This window comes from Abramis brama, assembly GCF_963993115.1.
Source record: "Abramis brama genome assembly, chromosome: 16".
NCBI classification, from domain to species: Eukaryota; Metazoa; Chordata; class Actinopteri; order Cypriniformes; family Leuciscidae; genus Abramis; species Abramis brama.
The window spans coordinates 1,199,762-1,223,450 of NC_139978.1; the positions used below are offsets into that span (position 1 = coordinate 1,199,762).

General features: G+C 38.4%; 1 protein-coding gene across 2 annotated transcripts in view; it reads left to right on the forward strand.

Annotated features, from left to right (window-relative positions):
- Positions 1-21,205, forward strand: part of LOC311066063 (E3 ubiquitin-protein ligase TRIM35-like) — a 31,404-nt gene extending 10,199 nt beyond the window's left edge. For both annotated transcript variants that reach the window (XM_084087035.1, XM_084087036.1), the window contains exons 2-6: positions 10,442-10,537; positions 10,752-10,982; positions 11,060-11,082; positions 11,164-11,282; positions 17,190-21,205. In XM_084087035.1, coding sequence (XP_083943161.1) covers positions 10,442-10,537; positions 10,752-10,982; positions 11,060-11,082; positions 11,164-11,282; positions 17,190-17,986 — 1,266 coding nt within the window. In that variant the 3' untranslated portion in view covers positions 17,987-21,205. The remainder of the gene's footprint in view (positions 1-10,441; positions 10,538-10,751; positions 10,983-11,059; positions 11,083-11,163; positions 11,283-17,189) is intronic.
- The last annotated feature ends 2,484 nt before the right edge of the window (positions 21,206-23,689 follow it).

Here is a 23,689-nt window from a genome sequence, read left to right on the forward strand (position 1 = left end):
TCACCTCTAGGTGGAAGTTGATATCTCGGATGTAGGACTGGATGTCCGGGCATTCCGTGGAGTTCGGGTTGAACGGAGTGATATTCTTAACCAGCTTGTTGAGATCTTTAAAGGTCATCGCCGGTGCAGCTCTGGAGTCTGCCTGGATGAGCTCTCGTTGCTTGTTGGCAGTGAACGGTTCTGTGGTGAAGGCCTGTGACGTTTTGGGTTGTGGCCATTCACTTCTTTCACTGTATGGCAGTTCTTGGATGGAGGACTCTGTCCTGCTCGGCAGTGGTGATGCTGAGGGAGGTCTCTCCCTTCTTGGCTCTGGTTTCTGTTGGAAAATGTGCTGGAGTTCATCTCTGACCGCGTAGAGCTCGTCGTTGACGTCATCTCGCTGTTGGGTCAGATGGTTGATTTCAGCATTGCACCTTTCCAGGTGGTCTTTCAGAGCATTCATTTCAGAGTTCTTATCTTCAATGTCAGCTTTAGCTTTCTCTAGCTGATGTTCAGCAGACTGGAGTTGGTTTACCAGGTGTTTCTGGACAGTCTTTAATTCTTGTTTGTCACTTTCAGTGGCTGCAAGGGCTTCTTGGAGCTTGTCAACTTGTTTCTTTGTTTCTTGCTCCACTTCGTCAGGCACTTGAGCTTTCGCTTTGAGCTGGTCTGTGCAGCGTTGGGTGTGCATCAGCTCCCTCAGGAACTCAGTGGTCTGACGCTTGAAGTCGTCCTGGACTTTCACTTCCAGCTTGTCCATGCGGCTCTGGGCACGTGTCAGCTCCTCCCGAAGGTGGGTGATGTGCTTGTCGCTTAGTGTCAGCTGGGCTGTGAAGGCATTGCTTAGGGAACAGATAATCTTGGTTAGTTCCACGTGGTTGTGGTTTTGATTCTGGCTTGAATCATGTGTCAGGAATCTTCTCAGAATTATGATTATTATTAAAAATAATAACAGTTCAATTGTCTTTGGTGTGAGGCAGTCCGTAATGCCTCTGAGGCAGGCGTCCACGTCAGTGGGGTTTGTCGTCCACGGCATGTTGGCACGCTGGGGTGAAGAGACTGACACAGATCTGTGTGGGGTGTAAGCCTATGTGGTTGAACAGCTAAGTGTCGTTTCAGTGACTGTACAACAATAGTGAAGTGTTGTAATGTCTAAGTGTTGGTCTCAGTGTAGACAGGTAGGCTAGTGATGTGGAAACTTTGTCACTCAACTAAGTGAGAGAAAGAGAGAGAAAAGGTTAAAACAAATCTCAATTGCAAGGATTTTTTTTTTTCAGTGGGAGAAATATTTTTATAAATATTTCCTATCAATGAAAAACTGGTTTAAACTCGTGATGTTTCACTCAACTGAGAAAGGGGAAAAGAGAGAGAGGTTAAAACCAATTTCACTAAAACAAGAAAGAAAATTCTTAAGTAGGAGAAATATTATTTTTCTCATAAATGCTGCCTATCGGTGAGAATCTGTTTCCAGAAAGGTAAACAATATTATTGTTTATGTTTACAAGGAAAAATAATACAATAATAATGCTGATACCTTTTTCCGAGTTTTACAGGATTGACACCACACACCGTCAGTTGGACTGCTTACAGCTGGGATGCTATGAAGGCGACAGTTGCTCAACACTTGTCTCTGTTAATTTATCTTGGATAAGATGTTAAATTGTAAATTGTGTTTACAAAACAGAGAGAGTATGGAGAACAAGAGAGGGTTTGATTACAAATCAAATACCTATTAATTGTTTTCTTTGGAAAAATTATCTTTCTCTTTCTTTAGACTCGATTGATGGTTCTTCCAGGTTTGTTTCCTACAAATGTGAAGAAAGGGGATGGAATAAAGCAGGACAGAACAGGAAAGACGTGTAAAGAAGGAAGAGGAAGGAGTGAAAGGAGATTGGGTCCACAAATGGCTCTGAAGCCTTTGTGTCGAACTACGAGTGTAGAATTGATAGTTGCCAACAACTAAACATTCAAAAATAAAACTTTGTAAGAGAGGGTTATCTCTGATTTATTTGACACTTGTAGTGAGATACCAATGTCTCCTATTGAGGCTCAGGTGTGTTACTCCCAAGCTTTCAAAGTTCAAAAATGTATTCACCTGAAGTGATTAAATCTAAAAGAGAATTTTAGAAATTAGGAAAAATTATGAAATTAGATTTATTAAAAATAAATCGAGAAATCATTAGAAATTACCTGTTTAGGAAAATAGAATTTAAACCCTTTTTAAATCAAATTAAAATTTGACAATTAATAATCATAAACCAGTATTTTCTTTTCAAGTAAAATGCAGGTAAATGAAATTAATAATTGTGAACCAAAATTTCCTTTTCGCAGAAAAATATGGGTAAAGTATAATATGAGACAGGTCAAATAGGAAAGAAGAAAAGACCAACAGGTGTAAACATCAAGGTGTTTAAATGGTTAAATCCCTTTAACGTTGTTCAAACAGACACTGTATTTAACCACTGTCAATGACAACCGTAAATAATGCTTAAGGCTTTAGTATAGGTTAGGCCTCAATGTAAACAACTACCTAGCTTAGCTTTAGCTTAGCTTAGCTTAGCCACAAATGGGTTTGTTTCAGTTTGTTTACACTGTGGCCAGACGGGCTTTGCTGTGGGGTCCGAGTTCCCCCGGAAGCGTTGGTTAAGACTTCCGTGTCACGATTGTAACTATGGCGACAAAACAAACTCTAGTGGGCGAACTTGTGAATTGCCGCTCGTAAACAGTAATGCATGTTAAGTTACATGAAATTTCGGCACATTTCAAACAATGTTCAAAGAATATGCACGTCGATCATATTATATGAAATGTCGGCGCATTTCAAAAATACAAATAAAGGACACCACTCGTAGCTGTTTTTACGACGTGGGGCTTCACTCGGTTGTTTAAGAGTGATTAACTTTAAAGGACAGCTTTGTGCTGTAATAGATGGAACAAACGATCTCGGCGGATCGTCTCTGTGCAATGTTATCTGAGCACGCAAAAACAACAGGGTTTTTAACTGTTGGTTGAGTTTCAACGTCAAGCTTTACTTGAACACAACTTTAAATAATTCCTATTCAACTACACTCGGACATACGCAGTGTTTACACGAGAATTAATTGAACAGACACAGATAAGCTTATAGTTTATCACGGGGATTGCCGTGGAACACGCACAGACAACCTGAGAAATAAAGACTAATCTGTGAGAATATTCGTCCCAGTGGAACACGCACTGAGTGACGATCGATAAATAAGGACTAACGTTCAAGTTAGACGAGGGACACGCTCGTCCGTCCTTTACATGGTTATTTTAATTACTGCAGTTTTAATTTCATTCAGCTCTCTGACTGATACAAACACACATAACGTTATAGCTATTTGAAAGACTCTGGAACACGCAGATGTCTTAAGCTATAATTAAAGTATTTCAGAATCGAGGGACACGCTCAATTGTTACCTTGTCGTTGTGTGAGATCTTATATCTTGGGTTATTTTACTGCAGTTTAAAATAAAATAAAAATAGGCAGGCAGCCTAGACTAGAGTAACAGCTCTCTGTGTATTCACTCAGCAGACAGTCATTCAAACAGAGCGCGCGGCGCGCGCTGCATACGTCACACACAGACTCAGAGGTCCGGATCTCTCTCGAAAAGATAATTACTTCGTATATGCTTACAATTTTAGGTTAAACTTCCCGCATTCGTCTCCACCATAAATGTAGCGTTTATACGCCCACGTATAAATATTATTAATTATTATTCATAACGAATTATGATCAATAATTAATAATTTAATTATTTTCAATTATTTACTGTAACAGAATCAATAATATGATAATTTATCAGTTCATCCAATGAACAGAAAGCATAAACAATTATTAACTCTAGGAAATATAATATCTTCCTGGCTAAGAAAGAATAACCCCCTAACAGTAAATTAAGAAATAGGGTAACAGCATAGGTAACTTTTGATCGAAGTTCAAGACAATAAAATTTGATAAGCACATACACAAGCAATCTCTTTTCAAATACAAACAATACTTTATTGATTATATACTAACACGTACAGCTAATGTCTAACACAAACACACACACACGCACACACACACACACACATTCATACGAGTTGCAGAAAGGAAGAGAGTGAGGAAAGAGTGGGTTTAAGAGTGAAAGGATGAAATCTCACGATTCCATAATGCACTTAGACATGACCTGAACGAACCATCAAACATTAATTTAACCCTTCTATCGTTTTAGGCAGGTTATTAAAGTTATATAAATACACCAGTTTAGCTTTCAGTCTGGAGGTTACTTGCTTGTCTTCTCGTTCCTTTTTGGGAATTCCCTTCGTTGCGTAACAGAGGGTTCCCCCGGGTTCGTTCGTCGGCTGTGGTCTCCTTGTGCATGGATAGATGGGGCGAGAACCAGTCACGTGTGGCTGGCGGTTGCTGATGGTTGAATGAGTCTTTGAAGTTGAAAGCGTGCGTTGCAGCCGCGAATCGTGGAACGAAACTTTGCAGCAAAACTTAACTTAAAACCGAGACTTTCAATCGGAAAATAAAGGAAGACTTAGAAAAGAAAAGAAGACTTAGACGAGAGTAGTAAGACGGCTTGAATGAAACTGTTTAACCCATGTTCTACAGATCTTGATTTGGGTTATTTCTGCTCGTTTGTTACATGGTACTAGTCTGCCGGAACTTAGAGAGCTTAGAGCTTTTAGAGCAGCGAGAGAGAGATTAGTTTTGGGTCTAAGGTTTTAACTAAAAGTTTGTCCCCCCTCCTGAAGAGAGCGGACCAATTAGACACTGGCTTTGTCTCATCGTAAATCTGGAGTGTTGGTGTGTTCTCTAACTTTTAAGCAGAGAGGACAGAGGCCACAGTTTAGACATGATTTCTAATTAAAAGAAGATCAAAACATATTACACCGATATCATTCAAGCCATCTTGCTAGTTGTGTTCGTAAGATAGCATTGATATGAAACAGTACACACTGTCATTCACACACCTAATAATTATAACAATTACATGAATTATATGGGATTAAAGCATATCTTATTAGAATATGCATATAAGTGGTGGAAACACACAGGATTATGTAGTTGCGTGATTGTTTGATTGTAAGTCCATTGAGAATTGTTCTTAAATGATTTTATGTAGTTTATTGGTAAGAATCAGTTCTCTGGTTTGAAGAGACAGAACACTGTTTGTTCTGTTCAGAGGTCTTAAGGAGGAGGGGTCAGGAATGCTGTGGTGTCATTTCTGAACCAATTTGTCTTTTAAAAACCCCCTCATATTGACAAGTTCTTCCTTTAGCTGGGCTCATAAAAGTTCTTAGTTGGGGGTTTTCGTTGGTTTGGTCATTAGAAGGGTCTTTTGCAGACTCTGTGGCGCCAGGATGGGTGACTTATGGCTCTGGACTGTGAGGACACTGTCTTTATCTTAACCAGTCCGTAGTTGGCCACAAAGCTAGCCATTGACCAGTTATTTAGTTAGTGTTGGGGGAGGCTCTTTTAAATAGCCAGAGTGATGAGGATCATTTGACGTTCTGAACCAATCTTCTGTTTTGTTCGGCAGGAAGTAGAGAGTTTGAATTAATTTTCTGGAAGAAAATTAGTCTGTGGTTGATTTCTTCTCATTGTCGTTACAATGGAGTATCTCTCAATGATGTACTGCTGTCTGGCCTTGACCTTAACAATAGCCTGTTAGGGGTCCTCATAAGATTTCGAAAGGATCCTGTTGCCATTACTGCTTGTGACTGCTTGTTTTACGCTTTCTATGGCATCGTGACAATGATCTGACTAAGGAGGTCGTAGACTATAGGATGCGAGTTCACGTATTCAGGAATTGCCCTTCACCGGCAGTGGCTATTTATGGAATTCGCCGAGCTGCCAGAGAAGAAGAAAAAGAGTATGGTAGTGATGTGAGTAAATTCATTGAACAAGATTTCTATGTGGATGATGCCTTAAAGTCATTTCCTACTGAGGAAGAGGCCATCGATTTGCTTAGATGGGCACAAGAGGCACTAGCTGCCTCAAACCTCAGGCTTCACAAAATTGCTGCAAACAGAGTTAAAGTAATGGATGCCTTTCCAAATAACAATTTAGCTAAGGATATCAAATGCCTTGACCTCTCAACGGATGACTTACCAGATCAACGAAGCTTGGGGGTACAGTGGAATCTAATGTCGGAGACCTTCTCCTTCCAAGTGCCAGACATTGAAAAGCCATACACACGTAGAGAAGTGCTTTCAACAGTGAACAGCTTATTTGATCCTCTCGGATTCCTGGCACCAATCACAATTCAGGGCCGGCTACTCTTAAGAGAACTCTCATCACAGACACATGAGTGGGACACACCACTACCTGAAAACAGACATGAAGAATGGACACAATGGTGTCATTCGCTGCAAGACTTGAGAAGTCTAAACATTCCACGCATGTATGTATCCATTCCTTTTTCTGAAGCCAAACACACTGAAATATGTGTCTTCTCGGATGCCTCCATGAAGGCTGTCTCAGCTGTTGCGTACTTGAGAGCCTCGAATCAGAATGGCAACACAGAGGTTGGCTTTATTCTTGGCAAGGCAAGGTTGGCTCCAAAACCTGATCTCTCTGTACCTAGGTTGGAACTATGTGCTGCAGTCCTAGCTGTTGAATTGTCTGAACTCATTACAGAAGAGATTAATCTGAAGCTGGATAGAATAAGGTTCTACACGGATAGTAGAGTAGTGTTAGGCTACATCTATAATGAGTCAAGACGGTTCCATGTTTATGTGAGCAACAGAGTGCAGCGCATCAGACAGTCTACTTAGCCTGAACAATGGAGGTACGTTTCCTCTGAGCAAAATTATGTGTAATTAAGTGTATTCAGAGGAGCTGGAATGCATCACTTCCACGGGTGAAATCCCCTCACATAGTCCACTTTTAAAGTTGAATCCAGTCATTGACAGCAATGGGTTGCTAAGAGTTGGTGGACGCATCAGACAAGCAAAGCTAGGAGATAAAGAAACAAATCCCCTAATCATCCCGGCTCGCCATCATATCACAGTCCTACTGGTCAGACATTTTCATGAACGTGTGCAGCATCAGGGCAGACATCTTACGGAGGGCACCATAAGATCTAATGGCTTTTGGATAATTGGGGCTAAAAGATGCATTAGCAGTATTATCCAAAAGTGTGTTACTTGACGTAAACTAAGAGGCAAAATGGAGGAACAACAGATGGCTGACCTGCCAGCGGAAAGGCTGCAAATGGATCCACCCTTTTCCTTTGTCGGCTTAGATGTGTTTGGGCCATGGGAGGTGAACTCACGGCGCACAAGGGGTGGTCTAGCAAATAGCAAGAGGTGGGCAGTGTTGTTCACTTGCATGTGTACCAGAGGAGTTCATATAGAGGTGATTGAGTCAATGACTTCCTCAAGTCTCATTAATGCTCTCAGAAGATTCTTTTCTATTAGAGGTCCTGCCAAGCAGCTGCGCTCCGACTGTGGGACGAATTTTGTTGGTGCCTCTAGACAGCTTAAAATGAGTGAGAACGAACAATCAGAGGTGAGAGAATACCTGCTTGAGCAAAGATGTTCCTGGGTCTTTAATCCGCCACACTCTTCTCATATGGGAGGCGCCTGGGAACGCATGATTGGTGTTACAAGGCGAATCCTAGATTCAATGCTCCTAGAAAACAGGTACGCACAGCTTACTCACGAAGTCTTAGTAACATTCATGTCTGAGGTCACAGCCATCATTAATGCACGGCCTCTAGTCCCAGTCTCCACAGATCCTGAATTCCCCTTCATTCTAACACCATCTATGCTTCTGACACAAAAACCTGGTAATCTCACAACTCCACAAGAAGATTTGAGCAAGAAAGACATGCTCCAATCTCAATGGAAACGGGTTCAAGCCTTAGCAGAAATGTTCTGGAAAAGGTGGAGGAAGGAGTATCTCGGAACACTTCAGAGCCGTTGCAAGTGGTTTCACAAACATCCGAACATAAAAGAAGGTGACATTGTACTGCTCAAGGACAAACAAGTCAAAAGGAATGAGTGGCCAATGGGGATAATTGTGAAGGCCGTTCCCAGTACAGACGGTATGGTGAGGAAACTGGATGTGAAAACTGTTCAACATGGGACAAACAAAACCTATCGCAGACCTATATCTGAATTAGTATACCTCCTGTCTTCAGATCAGGCTGTTTAGTCCAGTAACTGTTAGTGTAAATGGTATCTTTGAGATACCAGACTGGGAGTGTTCTGGCTTTGCCTATCTTAGCGTTTTTTGCTCCCCCTGCTGGTCTTTCTATATTCTGCACTTTGAATTGGTTTTATTCAGTTTCCGGGGTTGGGTTCAAAAGAACAACACAGCACATTGTAGAGCATGTTGAATTTGCCGTCAGTCCATAGCAACAACAACTCTTAAACGAGGCACTGCCTGTAAGTGGAATTTGATTATTCTTGATTATGGCATTTTGTATGTTTTTGAGGGAGTGCATATAAAGTGATTGTTTTCATAGTTCTGCATTATATTGTGTGAACACTTTGTATTATTTTCTCCTGTTGTACATTGATGGACTTGACATTTACCATGTTACAGTTTATTTATGTATTCTTTTTGTTTTTATATTGTGTTACAGTTTTACACATTTATTCAGTAAATCTGAACGACGACTCCGGTGTCAAGATTGTTTATTGAGTGGATGTGTTTAGCTTGCTGGGTACGAAGCCAGTACAAACACAGATCCGGTTACTAAACGATCTGGTTACTCATGGTTGATAGCTGATAATGGTCCGCATAAATGATCTGCATCCACAAATATCATAAAAGTACCCCTTCGAACGTGAATCTCAAGAACTGTGATGAGAGGCTATCTGTATATGAAAGTATGTGTCTGTCACAGTGTCTGGTTTGTGTTTCCCCGGGTGTCCACTAGAGGTCTCTTCCCCATACTGTCACCATTACTTCTTGAACTGCATTTCCCACAATCCCTGTCTGGACTCATCACTGATCATTGCACTCAGCTGTTCCCTATCACATTGTTAGTTTCTGTGTATATATACCCTGTCTGGTTAGTGTTTGTCACGGAGTCCTTGTTATTCGTCACTACACTTCTGAAGTCTGTTTCTCGCCTGTTCTTGTTTTGTTTCTCGTGTTGGATTGCTTATTTGGATTTTGACCCCTGCCTGGATGACTCCGATTTGGATTACCCTTAATAAATAATTATACTGCAATTGGATCTGCCTGTTTCCTGTGTGTGTTCCGTGACAGCGTCCTCCAGATCCACTGATAAAAAAAACAATCAGATCTGTGAGAGGATTCATTTCAAAGTTAGCATTAGCATTATGAACGGCCATCTTACCAGAGCGCGGTTCAGACATCTCAAATCGAGGATGAGCCTGAGGCCGCCATCCTTCTCTGGAACGAGGAAGAAGCGGCTGTAAAAGCCTGAGTCACTCTTCACTAGCAGAGCTTGTGCTTCAGCTCGGAGGACGTGAGCGTCGCTGTCCGAGACTAAAGTGTTAGTCACACTCCTGAAGCAGGGGAGCCTGTGGGAGAACTGGAGCGAGTAACTCCGTTTGATTATTACTAAAACCCAATCTGACATGCCGGTAAAAGCTTCCCAAGCCCGTCTCTGGGCGGCGAGGGGTTAAAGAGGCTCGCTCAGTCCTCCACTTCAGAGACATAGTGTCATCAAAGTCCTCCTCGGAGCCGCCAAATGAAACCATGGCACTCGCTCCAGATGAGGGAAGCAGGGAGCCCTGCAGGAGCAACACTCGTGGCATGGCATTTTGCAACAAATGTCACTCAAATTTGCTCTTTTAATAGTGACATAGTCTCTTGAAGAGTTGCTGGATAGCCCAGAGGAGAAGCAGCGAGTCAGCTTTAGCTGTCGAAGAGCCGATAATCCGCTAGTTGAGGCTTGTTTCAACGGTGAGCAGAAAGGCTCCTATCTTCTTCTCTTTGGAGACAGCGAGGAGATGATCTTCACGTTTGAAGGAGAACAATTCTGATGAAAACAGTTTTCAGCGCATCTTAAATATGCAGTCGGCCCCGTCCGTTTTAGCGAGCTGAAAAGCCATTTGTCTGTAGAGGTGCACAGACGTGAACCAATCAGGCTTCAGTATTCAGTGTTGATCTGATTGAACAGGGCTGCAGTGATCAGGACTGGTTGTGTTTAGTCCAGCTGAACTACATTATAAATGCAGTTTCATAGATTTGAGGAATTAGTAACTACGGGGGCAAATACATTTTCACGCCGGCCCAGTTGGTATTGGATAACATTTTTGTTTCAATATATAACACTGTCATTTACAAACTGTACTTTGTGTTTACTCAGGTTGCCTTTGTTTTATGGTAGGTTTTATTTTCTGAATCAATTTAGTATGAGATGGGGGCAAATACTTTTTCACTGCATTATATGATCATATCACTGTATTGTCTTCTCTTCACTGTAATCTGGTGTTTTAATGTATTTTTGTTCAATTCTAGGAGGAGCTCAATGCAGCACTGAAGTCCTTACAGGAGAAACTTCAACACAATGTAAAAATGAAAGCAGAGTTTGAGAAAACAGTTCAACACATCAAGGTGAGGAAACAGAAACGAGAGTCATTTTCATTACAGCTGTTGGATCACTATATACAGTTATGATTTGATATAATGGATAACAGTTTATTATTTCTGTAAATGACTAGCAGCAATCTGCTTCTGGATCCGTTTTATGTTGGGTATCCGAGTTTATCTTGGATATTAATGATGTGTGTCGATTGAGATGATTGAAGTGAATGTGCTTTGATTTCAGTCTCAAGCTGAGCACACAGAGCGTCAGATTAAACAGCAGTTTGAGAAGCTTCATCAGTTTCTCAGAGATGAAGAAGAAGCTACAGTCACTGCACTGAGGGAGGAAGAGGAGCAGAAGAAGCAGAGGATGAAGGAGAAGCTGGAGGAGATGAACACACACATCTCAGCTCTTTCACACACAATCAAAGACATGGAGGAGATGATGAAAGCCAATGACGTCTGCTTTCTGAAGGTCTGATTTCAGATCATTGGTTGATTGATTGATGATTTATTGAGTTCTTGATGATAAATGGTGTGTTTGTTCTGCAGGAGTTTCCAGTCTCAATGGAAAGGTGAGTGATCTGCTCCTGTCTCTGGTCTCTCTGGTTCTGATCCAAAGCCACTGCAGTTCTGACTCCTGAATGTTCTTCCAGAGTCCAGAGCTCACAGCCGGATCCACAGATGGCTTCTGGAGCTTTGATTCATGTGCCACGATACTTGGGCAACCTGCCGTTCAGAGTCTGGAAGAAGATGCAGGACATCGTCCAAAACAGTGAGTCTGACAGCAGGAGATCTGAGCTGGACATGATGGATGGGTGGAGAGTTAGAGGCTCTTCATGACAGAGATCGATAGATCGATAGATCGATAGATAGACAGATAGATAGATAGATAGATAGATGGACAGACAGACAGAGAGAGAGAGAGACTTTTGACTTTTACAACCTCTTTATTCTACATAATGTAGATATACATTATATTCCTTCACATTCACATTAAACACATTTTTTAATAAATAAATAAACATATATAAACAATGTTCTTAACACGTTCAATTATAAATCACCCATTAAAAAACATTACCAATTAAAACCCAACCCCCCATACTCATTCACTGAAACCAGTGCTTCCTTAACACACCATCTCCATTTAAAAAAAATAACATTATTAACATGCTTGTAATATGTATATTCTATAACCACTCGTGCTTCCACTAAGGATCTGAACAATGCCACCATACAAATGTCTCTTCCTGCATTCTTTTCCTGATGAGATTTCAGAATTGCTAATTTAGCTTGACCAATGACAAAATTAGCAAGTACACATTGTTCTCGTAAAGATTTCTTATAATAACAGCCCAATATAAATAAGCTATTGGTATACAGAAACCCTAATTTTGTTATTATTTTTCTCAACAGTTCAAAAATAGGATCAAGTCTAGGGCAGTCACAAAACATATGAAAAATGGTATCAAGAGCATCACAAAATGGGCAATTCGATGTAACATTTTCATTCATCCTGGCAACAAAACAGAGTCATCAATGCCACATTCTTTAGGAAATACCTTTAACTGAGGAAAGTTCAGCCATACTACACCATCTTCCAAAACATGATTAACAAAATGATCAAATGATAGAGGAAAGGAGGATTTAAAACCCCTAACAAATCCTTCTATAATTCTTAGAGAATTTAAGCCAACCTGATCAGCAAGTGACTGTGAAGTTCTCCATTGTCCTCTTCTTAAATCAATCAAATCAATAACTTTAGTGACACCAGTATTCAAAAATCTATCGATTAAAGATTGAGATATATTTGATGGAAGCTCAATAAGAGGATTAAAAAAAATAGGTTCCTCCACACCATAATGCTCCTCAGCAGTTCTTGATATTTCAAACAAGTCCCATGATTTGAGCACTGAGACATAAAACCTAAAAGACAGATCAGAAAACTGTTTGACAAAAGTTTTCTTCATTAGGAATAATTGTTTGTCAACACCTATTCCACCTATCTCTTTAAGTATAGATCTCCCGAAACACACCCAAGGCACATCATTTGAACTATACAATAGTTTCTGCAATGTTTGCATCCTCATTGCCAAGATCTTTGACTCCAGATGTATAAGCCCTTGACCTCCCTCTGCCACTGGAAGGTAAAGGACTCCTGGAGGAAGCCAATGACATCCATCCCAGAAAAAAATAACCAATGCTTTTTGAACACATTTAAGCAAGTCTTTTGGAGGGTCTAGAACAGTAAACTTATGCCACAACATTGAGGCTATAATGTTATTAATGACCAAGCATCTTCCTCTAAAAGAAAGTTGCGAAAGTAGCCATCTCCATCTCTGAAGCCTACCATTAACACGATCAATTAATCCCTCCCAATTCTTCTTTTCATATTGTTCATTCCCAAAATAAACTCCAAGCATTTTGAATCCATCCCTGCCCCATTTACACTGTTTTGGCAATTTTGGAGGTACAAAAATTTGCCAATCACCCAGCAAAAAAGATGTACATTTTTCCCAGTTAATGCAAGCAGATGATGCTTTTTGAAAATTATTTAAACAAGAAGTTAACCTGGTAATATCCTCAGAATGTTTTATAACTATCGTTACATCATCTGCATAAGCAGTAAGTTTAATGGGAGCAATTTCAGGGGAATCAGGAAGAGAAACACCACATAACTGTTTCCTCAGCATAACTAAAAGCGGTTCTATAGACATTGCATACAGAAGGCCTGATAGAGGACAGCCTTGCCTTATGCCTCTGGTCACTGAAAAAGATCTAGTCAAAGATTCATTAATCTTAAGCATACTATAAATATCACTGTACATCAGCTTAATACAAGATACAAAGATACAAGGCAAGGCTGTCCAACGAAAGTAAGCCAATGTCCAACTTGTATCTTTTTGCAACAGAAATGATGTCTCTCACCAAGAATAAATTGTCAAAAATTGTCCGCTTAGGGATGCAAAAAGTTTGATCCACGTGGATTATGGTTGTCATATGTTGTTTAAGTCTGTTAGTAAATGTTTTTGACAAGATTTTAAAATCAACACATAACAGTGAAACTGGTCTCCAGTTTTTTAGGCATCCAAGGTCTCCTTTTTTGGGGATCAATGTCAACATTGCTCTCCGGCAACTTAAAGGCAGAGTCCCTCCATTAATGCATCCTAAAAGGACATCATACAAATCTTGGCCCATTAGTTTCCAAAAGGATTTGTAAAATTCCACTGTAAGGCCATCTAACCCAGGTGACTTCCCGAGGCTCAACTCCTGAACAGCCTGTGAAACCTCAGAAAAGGTCAAAGGATTGTCAAGCTTTAACCTTTCATCCTCTGAAATGTTTGGCAAATCCTGTAAAAATTGGTCTGTTGTTGTGTCATCACACTGGTCAGAACAATACAAGTCCTCATAAAAAGAAATTGCATGAGACTGAATCTCTTGTTGATTAGTTGTCACTCGTCCATTTGGAAGTTTCAATTGATGAAATTGTTTTTGCTCCCTTGGCTTTTTTTCAAGTCCAAAAAAAAAAGTGGTGGGACTGTCCATTTCATTAAGTTGGGAAAATCTAGTTCTTAAAAAAGCAAATTTTCCTCTTTCCTCCAACAGATTTTTCAACAGAAGCTTATTCTCTGTGATGTGATCAACAGAAGTTAGGTCATCACGGACATTCCTGACGCTTTGTTCAAGGATGCTTTGTTCTAGAATCTTCATTTCTTTTTTTAGGCTTCCGATACTTTGTGCAGTATATTGTCGGCAAAATATCTTTATATGGACTTTACCAATATCCCACCATTGACTTAGTGACTGAAATCTATTTCTCTCTTCTCTCCAAAATTCCCAGAAAATATTGAAAGATTGAAGAAAATTGTGATCTTGTAAAAGTCTATTATTGAAACGCCACTGTGATTTATAGATTTTAGAAGATATAACAGAGACAGACATTGAAAAATAATGATGATCAGAAAGAAAGGAGGGAGAAATACAACTATTAATAAAACTATCTCTGTGTCTTTTTCTAACATAGAACCGATCCAATCTGGCTCCAGACAATCTATTTGAATTTCTCTTTAACCAAGTATATTGTCTCATCCCAGGAAAAGCCTCCCTCCATAAATCTACAAAGTCATGAAAATCAATCAGATTTTTCAAAATTCCAGCAGATAATGGATGGGGTTCATCATGATTCCGATCTAAAGATGGATTTATTGTACAATTAAAATCCCCCCCCATTACAACCACATTATCTTGAGGACACTGTAACAGAGCATCAGAAAGTTTTCCAAAGAAAAGTACACGCTCCTGACCAACACTTGGTGCATAAACATTAAAGAAGGTATAATCAATTTCACCAAGAGTAATATCTACTCGCAAAATTCTACCAGGCATAATTTCAAGCATTACTGGTTGATTATCAATACGAGACGAAAAGAGCATGGCAACACCTGCACTTAAATTTGTTCCATGACTCAATAGAGTGTTTCCCTTCCAATCTCTAACCCAGTGTGCCTGATTTTGTAAGTCTGTATGGGTTTCTTGAAGCAAGATTATATCTGCTTTTTTAAAGATTAAATAATCAAATAAAGCAGCTCTCTTAGTTGTGCCCCGACAACCATTGACATTAAAGGTCCCGATGTTTAAGAATGTCATGTGGTAAATAAAAAAGGGGCACAAAAAAAAACCCAGAAAAAAAAATGCATGGAGAATCATGGCTATATTATTATTTCTTATGATAGACTTTCAATCTTTGCTTAACAGCACTGATGTGTTTCTTAAGTCTGTAACATTTGGGCTGGTCAATTTCATCAAGTGTAGCTTTTCTCATAGCCATAGAAACAGATTCAACAAAAAGTTGTAAATCAGGAAAATAAATCTCAAGTTTAGGTTTTCGCTGATTAAATGTAGCATCAAGGAAATTATTAATCTGCTGAACAGAATAAAGAGACTTCAGTTTAAAACTGGAGGCTTTCCCTTCAGAATTTCCTTGAGAATTTAATTCAGTCACACCCGTTTCATCTGATGTATCACTGTCAGGACTATCATAGTTAATCAACTGAGATTCACCTTGTTCTAGCTCTAGTGGTGAGTCTGTTATATTCTGTGACAAATTTTCAACCAGCATTTGAGTCTCCCCTGCAAACTTAATGTGTGCATCAGAATCATCCACTTCATTTTTTTCCGCAGTAACTACTACAGAATCATTTCCACTTCCATCATTCAAAAGTGCATCTGAATCAACAGAATGTTCATTTGCACTTACATTGCTTGGTGATTCAAGTACAATTTGATGTGCTTTATCACCAGACAGAGTCATCATCTCAACTTGTTCTTCATTTTTCTCACCCGCACTATGGTTTTCTGTAGTTGGAATTACTTGCTGTACATTAGCAGGTTCATCCTCATTTTCCACTACACTCACAGCCTCAACATTTAATGGGCATGTCTGCTTTATATGTCCATATCTGCCACAATTAAAACATTTCATCGACTCTGTGCTAATAAATATTGTGTAATCCTTGCCTTGTAAAGTCATCTTTGCAGAGACATTTAAAGATTGACAATCTGCATTCAACACCATGTGTGTTTGGCGCCTAAAAGACATTATATGCTTCAACTCAGGGTTTTTTAGGCCAAGAGGAATCATCTTTATAGGCCCCACTAATTTACCGTAGCGAACAAGTAAGCGCTCTAATGAGTCATTAGGAATGAACGGGGGTACGTTAGATAACATCACTTTTTTTGCCAGATTAGATAGCGGTAAAACTGACAAAAAAACATCTCTTACAGACAAACCACGCTCAACCAAAACATCTACCATAGACTCCTCTTTAAGAAAGACAACAATGGCTTTATTCATTCTAGATGCCGATAAGATATTACGAGCACCTAACTCATCTCCAATAGCATTTAAAACATCTTCGACTGTGATTGATTCGTCCGGCATGCATTTACATCCATGCCGTGCGGTTAAAAACGAAAGACCATCAGAATGCGTCCCCATTTCAGCAGCACTTGACACAAAAAGTGTAAATTACACCCTCAAAACAATAACAGATCCACAAGAAAAAGAAGGAGATGTAAGGAAAAACTTACAGAAAGAAGCACCGTCAGCACTCACTCAGACGCTCACACACCTCTCGCAGTCACTCATCCACGCATGCGCAAACGGAAACGAGAGAGAGAGAGAGAGAGAGAGAGAGAGAGAGAGCGAGAGAGAGCCAACCACCATGTCTCTACGGTGTTCTGGTGCAGAGATATAGGTCTTGCTGAATAGTTGCTAGGGAGTGGCTTGGCAGCTGCCAATGATGTTACTTCAAAGGCTGTTTGCCAGTATGAATGATATAAACCAACCGCAACTCCTCTATGACATTCAGATTACAAGATATCCCTCTTTGGATTTGGGTTGCTAGGGTGCTCGACAATGGTTGCTAGGGCGTGGCTAGGAAGTGTTGAAGGTGATTCATGTTTGTAAGTCAAACACAACAGACAGTCATAATAAACTAATTTAAAACAAAACACAGACTATAAGAGCCAATAAAATGAAGATGATCAGATGCTGAAGATCAGACACACACTTACAGTTCTTCATCTACAGCATAAATCTCAATAATCTGTGTTGGGTTCACTCTTGATCATTATATGAAGATCAGAATAAAAGCATCTGTTGATTGTGTCTCATCAGCTCCTGTGATTCTGGATCCAAACACGGTGAATCCACTTCTCATCCTGTCTGATGATCTGACCAGTGTGAGAGACAGCTGGAACTATCAACCAGTTCCTGATAATCCAGAGAGATTTGACTGTTATTTCTGTGTTCTGGGTTCAGAGGGTTTTAACTCAGGAACACACTGCTGGGATGTGGAGGTTAAACAGAATTCATGGTGGAGACTTGGAGTAACTACAGCATCAAACCAGAGGAAGGGAGATGTTTTCTTCCACACTGATGTCTGGAGTGTGTGGTATGAGGAGGACGAACGGGATTTTGAGGAGGACGAACGGGATTTTGAGGAGGACGAACGGGATTTTGAGGCGGACGAACGGGATTTTGAGGAGGACGAACGGGATTTTGAGGAGGACGAACGGGATTTTGAGGAGGACGAACGGGATTTTGAGGCGGACGAACGGGATTTTGAGGAGGACGAACGGGATTTTGAGGCGGACGAACGGGATTTTGAGGAGGACGAACGGGATTTTGAGGCGGACGAACGGGATTTTGAGGAGGACGAACGGGATTTTGAGGAGGACGAACGGGATTTTGAGGAGGATGTACTGTTTATGCCTTTAGGTTCTGGTTTTCATGTTTATCAGGATCTTGATCGTGTGAGAGTGAATCTGGACTATGACGGAGGAACGGTGTCGTTCTCTGATCCTGTAACTAACACACATCTACACACATTCACAACCACCTTCACTCACACACTCTTTCCATTCTTTCATTGTTCTTCCTCTCTGAGGATCTTACCGGCCAATAGTCAGTAAACGTCACTCCTGTAGATCTGGATCTTCCTGCTTTCATCATGTTTCCAATATTTAATCCATATCACATGAGTAAGAGTGCTGTTGATCTGAATATCAGTACGGTGGCTGTGATTGGGCCGTGATGATCACATGACTGATATCCAGCACTACAGCAACACTCAGATCAATAAACAAGAAGTTTTCATTTATATTCCACTTCACACAATTAGACCGATTAGAGACCGTTTTAGCATTCATGTTTTCAGGATAATTGACATTTACCCGATTATTTCAGTCAATGTGTGTTTATTAATTTCTAAACTTTTTGGCATCATAATTATATATGATTATATATCATAATTTTTTCTTGTATTACATCAAATCACTGAAGCAGTAAATTCTGCACATTCTCAGTGTTTGTTCAACATGAGACTAAATGAATAATTATTTCAGTTATAGAGGAGAAATGATCATTTGTTCATTGGAATAAATGGATGTAAAGGTTCTTGCTGATAATCTTGTGTTTTAAATAAATAAATAATATGTGATTATGTGATTTAATGCTCAGAGTGAAAGATTAAATGTTTGGGATGATAATTAGGGTTTAAGTCATGGAAACAATACTTTACAGACGTAACATGTTTATTTTACCTTTCTTTCTGCCTTTATTGGAAACTCCTTCAGTCTTCCTTCGTTTGACAGACGCACATCTGTAGTTTTGACGAGCGGCAGAGATTTTCAAGGCGCTGTTTTCCTCGTCCATTTCAAACAACACGTTATTATATATTATTACATTGTATACAAACAATTATTTTTATTAACAAGTGTCATGATTTTTTTTGTACTTCGTTATAAAGACTATTTAGATCAATACTTGATCCAGCAATATTCAGAAACGGGAGCAGCTATTTGGGTATTTTTCTGTTTAACTTTTTTTAGATAATAAAAAACAGACAAAATTACAAAAACAAGGAAGAATGATGTTTGAGAGGTAACATGTATTATTCTTACCAATAGTGATAAAATTATTTAATATACAATTTAATTATATGAATATTATGAACCTTTTTAACAGTGCTTTATAACGGGATCAACAAATACCGCTTCTGTCATGTGACACAATATTTATTTGCTTTAATAAAAAGTGTTTCAAAACTAGTTTTTCACAACATTTGAAGTTAAATGGAAAAAGATTTGATGATCGATAATCAAAAAATGATCGATAATTGTCATTTTCATGTCGGTAAACATTTTTTGATATTGTTGTGTAATCACATCAAAATAAATGAGAGCACACTGATAGTTTATAAAAAATATTACATGATTTATTAATTACAGTGTTTACTTGGTCATGGGCCATTGAAACCACAGAGCACCCCCCCCCCCCCCCCCTCCCACACACACACACATACATAACAAACCCCAATTTAACCACTAATGTAACTATATCTAATGTATGAGTACCAGTGTCTAATAATGAACTAGTGTCTAATGAATAAGAATATTATTTTAAAAAAGGTACTAGTAAAGAACAAGAACGTCCTAATGAAATAGATATTAATGCCTAAAACGACTGTACATTTTAAGGATTAAATGTTAAAACGGCTTTCCACAGAATGGACTAAAGAGTTCCTGACCAACGGACAACTTCCGGGCTGCAGATTTCACCCTTCTTTATATATATATATATATATCAACTTCCTCTCATGTTTCTCTTTGAATGTTCGGGGGCTACGTGACTTAAACAAGCGGAAAGTTTTGTAAATTTGTAAAAAAAGTTTTGTTTTGTAAATCCATGAAAAGGGACATTTAGACACAAGACACACTCTTGTGTAAACTTTCTTTCTTTCTTTCTTTTAATTTATTTCAGACATGTTAATAAGTTCCTACACTTTGTTTCTATCACATACAGCCAGTCTTTAACTCCCACATGAAATTGAGCACATAGACACATATGTGCATAGAAACCCTCATCCATATCTATATGTACATACATATATATATATCCACACATACCCACACCTACGTGCATACATACATACCCATATACATATACACATATACAGGTACATATACATACTGTTGTGTGAAACGTAATTTATTCTGTTATGACTCATATAAACAGGCTTATATTGGCTATAATAATGTCTTTATGTAAAGGAAAACACTGTAATAGATTTCTTATAAGGGAAATCTTTATGTAAAGGAAAACACTGTAATAGATTTCTTTTAAGGGAAATCTTTATGTAAAGGAAACCATTATTATTGGTTTATAGAAAAGACACTGAGATATGTTTTGATAAATTGTTTTATTGTTTTATAGAAAAGACACCACAACTGTTGTTTGTAAAAACATTTATTAAGAAAATGGTTTATAAAAAAGAGACACTGCAATTGGTGATGTAAAGTCATTTATTGAGAAGATGGTTTATAAAGAAAAACAGACCACACTGAATGTTGTAAGCATTTATTAAGCATATGGCAGAGTAGAGAGAAACTGAAAATGTATTAGAAAGAGCTTTACCAAAGAAAGAAGAAAAATGCAATCATTACCGTCTATGTGTTGCGGACGAGACACAGAAGATACAGCGATGAAGAAAAGGTCCAGAAGGAGGAGGACGGAGAGACAAAGGCTTTATGACCAAGTCCTAGGGGATTTCCAGGAGAGGATGACCAATGAACAAGTTTTAGGGAGTTTCCAGGAGGAGATTCCTGAAGATGTCCAAAAGTTGATGGACTTTAAAAGAGCTGGAATGACATGTCCAGTCAGACGCTGATTCACCAAGGACGGCCTCTCCGGTGTTAGATGCCTTGCCATTGCGCCTCATGAAGATGAAAGCTTGTAAATTATTTGGTTTGGATTTGCTTTTATTTTTATTTTATATATTAGTACCTTTTATGTAAACTAGTTAACCTGTATTTAATAAAAAAATACATATAATTGAAATTAAGAAGCTTGCCTGCCTTAAGTCTCTGTTTTACAAAATATTGAGCTGAACTAAACCACGGAGCAGTCTTTCGACTGAATTGTAAGTATGGAAATTTATATACTTATTGTTTAGAACGAATTCGACTGACTTTACCTAACCTGAGAATAAACAAAATAAGGTAGAAGGTGTCTATATTTAAGACCCAAACAAGGGGTTAAATTAAGCACCACAAAACAATACCTACATACATATACAAACGCTTACATATATACACAAATGCATACATATACACACAAACAAATACACACTAACACTCTTTAACATGTCTGAAAAGGGGTTGGAAGAAGTAAAAAGTAATCCTACCCCCTCTCCAGTATTCAAAACTTATATTTGCAATAATCATCCTATTTCCAAAGTCTTATACGAGAAATAAATAAATAAATAAATAAAATAAATAAATAAATAAAAGAAAATTAATATGAACATATATCAAATAGAAAGTAATCTAATATTATTCTTATAGTAAATTCTAGAGCCTTGACTTCAAATCCTTATTCACATCCCCCTACCATACCCACATACACATTCATATGCATACACACCTACACAAAAATATCTCGTCCCACTCACATGTACAGTTCTATCTACACCGTACGAGACATCAATTCACCTCTGGCTTTCATCTCGATACTTCACAAAAATCATCAGTCTAAACCTCTTTTTAAACAAACTCATGCTTGGACATTGCTTCAGTTTTTGACTGAGTTTATTCCAAACCCTAACACCACAGACTGAAATGCACATCCTCTTCATGGTTGTTCAAACACTCTTCATCCTGAAGTTGCACCTTCCCCTGTAATCATAACCCCCTTTCCTATCCGTAAAAAGTTTCTGTATATTATCTGGTAGTTGTTTGTTCCTGGCTTTAAACATTAACTGAGCTGTTTGAAATTCTACCAGATCTGAAAATTTTAGTAGGCAGTAGGCATTTCTAAATAAATCATTTGTATGATCCTGGAAACCTGCCTTATGTATTATCCGGATGTCTCTTTTCTGGAGTGTGCACAACGGTCGGAGTGAGGATTTGTAGGTGTTGCCCCAGGCTTCCACGCAGTAATTTAAGCAAGTAATTTGTGTTTGTCAATAAATTTGTCTAATCTGTTAACAAACAGTTTTTCTAAGATTTTAGAAAACTCTGGTAGTAGGGAAACAGGCCTATAATTGGTGAAATGGTGTCTGTCCCCAGTTTTGTATAATGGGATGACTTTTGCGGTTTTCATGCTATTTGGAAATTTACCAGTTTGGAAAGAAAGATTACAGATATGTGTCAATGGTCGAACAATTGCTTCAATAACCTTTTTGACTATTGTCATATCAGTACCATCACAGTCTGTTGACATCTTGTTTTTACATTTAAGTACAATATCTATGATTTCTTTCTGCTCCACTGCCGTGAGAAACATTGAATTTGAATTTCTACATATTAGTTTCTCATTCCAATCATCTGCTGATCCAGGATCAAGGATTTTTCCTGCCAGTTTAGGTCCAACACTTACAAAGTACCTGTTGAAGTTATTAACCACATCGTTCATATCATTTATGATTTCATCATTATCAATAAAATACTGTGGATAATTATTTTTTCTATAGTGTTTCCTAATTACATTGTTTAATATATTCCAAATACTTTTAATGTTACTTTTATTCATATCTAATAATTTGCTATAGTATTCCTGTTTTGAGATCCGTAATATGGTTGTCAATTTATTTTTATATTATTTATATTTATTTAGGAATTCTCTGTAGAGTGTATTCTTTTTTTTACAGGCATTTTTCAATCCTTTTGTGATCCATGGTGTATCTAAGTATTTATTTCTTTTGGTGATTTTCTTAATTGGACAATTTCTATCATATGTTAAATTAAAGGTATACAAAAAAGTTTCATATGCTTTATCAATGTTATCTTCATTTAATACCAACTCCCAGTTCTGATTAAATAACTCTTCTTTAAGTGAATTGATTGTCTCCTCAGTTCTTATTCTTTTAAATAGCTGTCCAGCATCCTGTTTATTTCTTGTATAACAGCTGTCATATACTAAGAAAACAGGTAGATGGTCAGAGATATCATTAACTAATTGTCCGCTTATCGTTTTGTTATCCAATAAGTTTGTAAAAATATTATCTATTAACGTGGCACTGTGAGAAGTAATTCTACTGGGTTTGGTAATGGTAGGGTACAGAGTCAAACTGTACATTGTATCGATGAACTCTTTTGTTGGTCTGTGATTATTTGGGTTGAGTAAATCAACATTAAAGTCCCCACAGATAAATAAGGCCTTCTGAGTTGAAGCTGTGTATGTTTCCTCAAACCACTCCATAAAGATTTTTAAGTTAGAACCTGGAGTTCTATAGATGCAGCTAACAACTACATTCATTTTCTTTTCCATTATAATTTCCACTGTTATACATTCAAATATATCATTCATCACCCTTGTCATGCTTTCCAACACTTTATACTGCAGGTATTTATTTACATACAAAGCTACACCTCCACCAGTATTCCCCTCTCTGTTTATATAGTTGAATTCATAACCATCCAGTTCAAAGTCAGCTCCCTTCTCAGTGCTGATCCATGTCTCAGAGATGGCAAAAATACTGAATGGTTGTTCAAACTGATTTAAATAATTCTTGATTGTATTAAAGTTTGCATATAAACTTCTGCTATTGAAATGTATAATAGAAAGTTTATTTTCTGCTTTAATAATCCTGTTGTACTGAGTGGTAGCAGCAATTA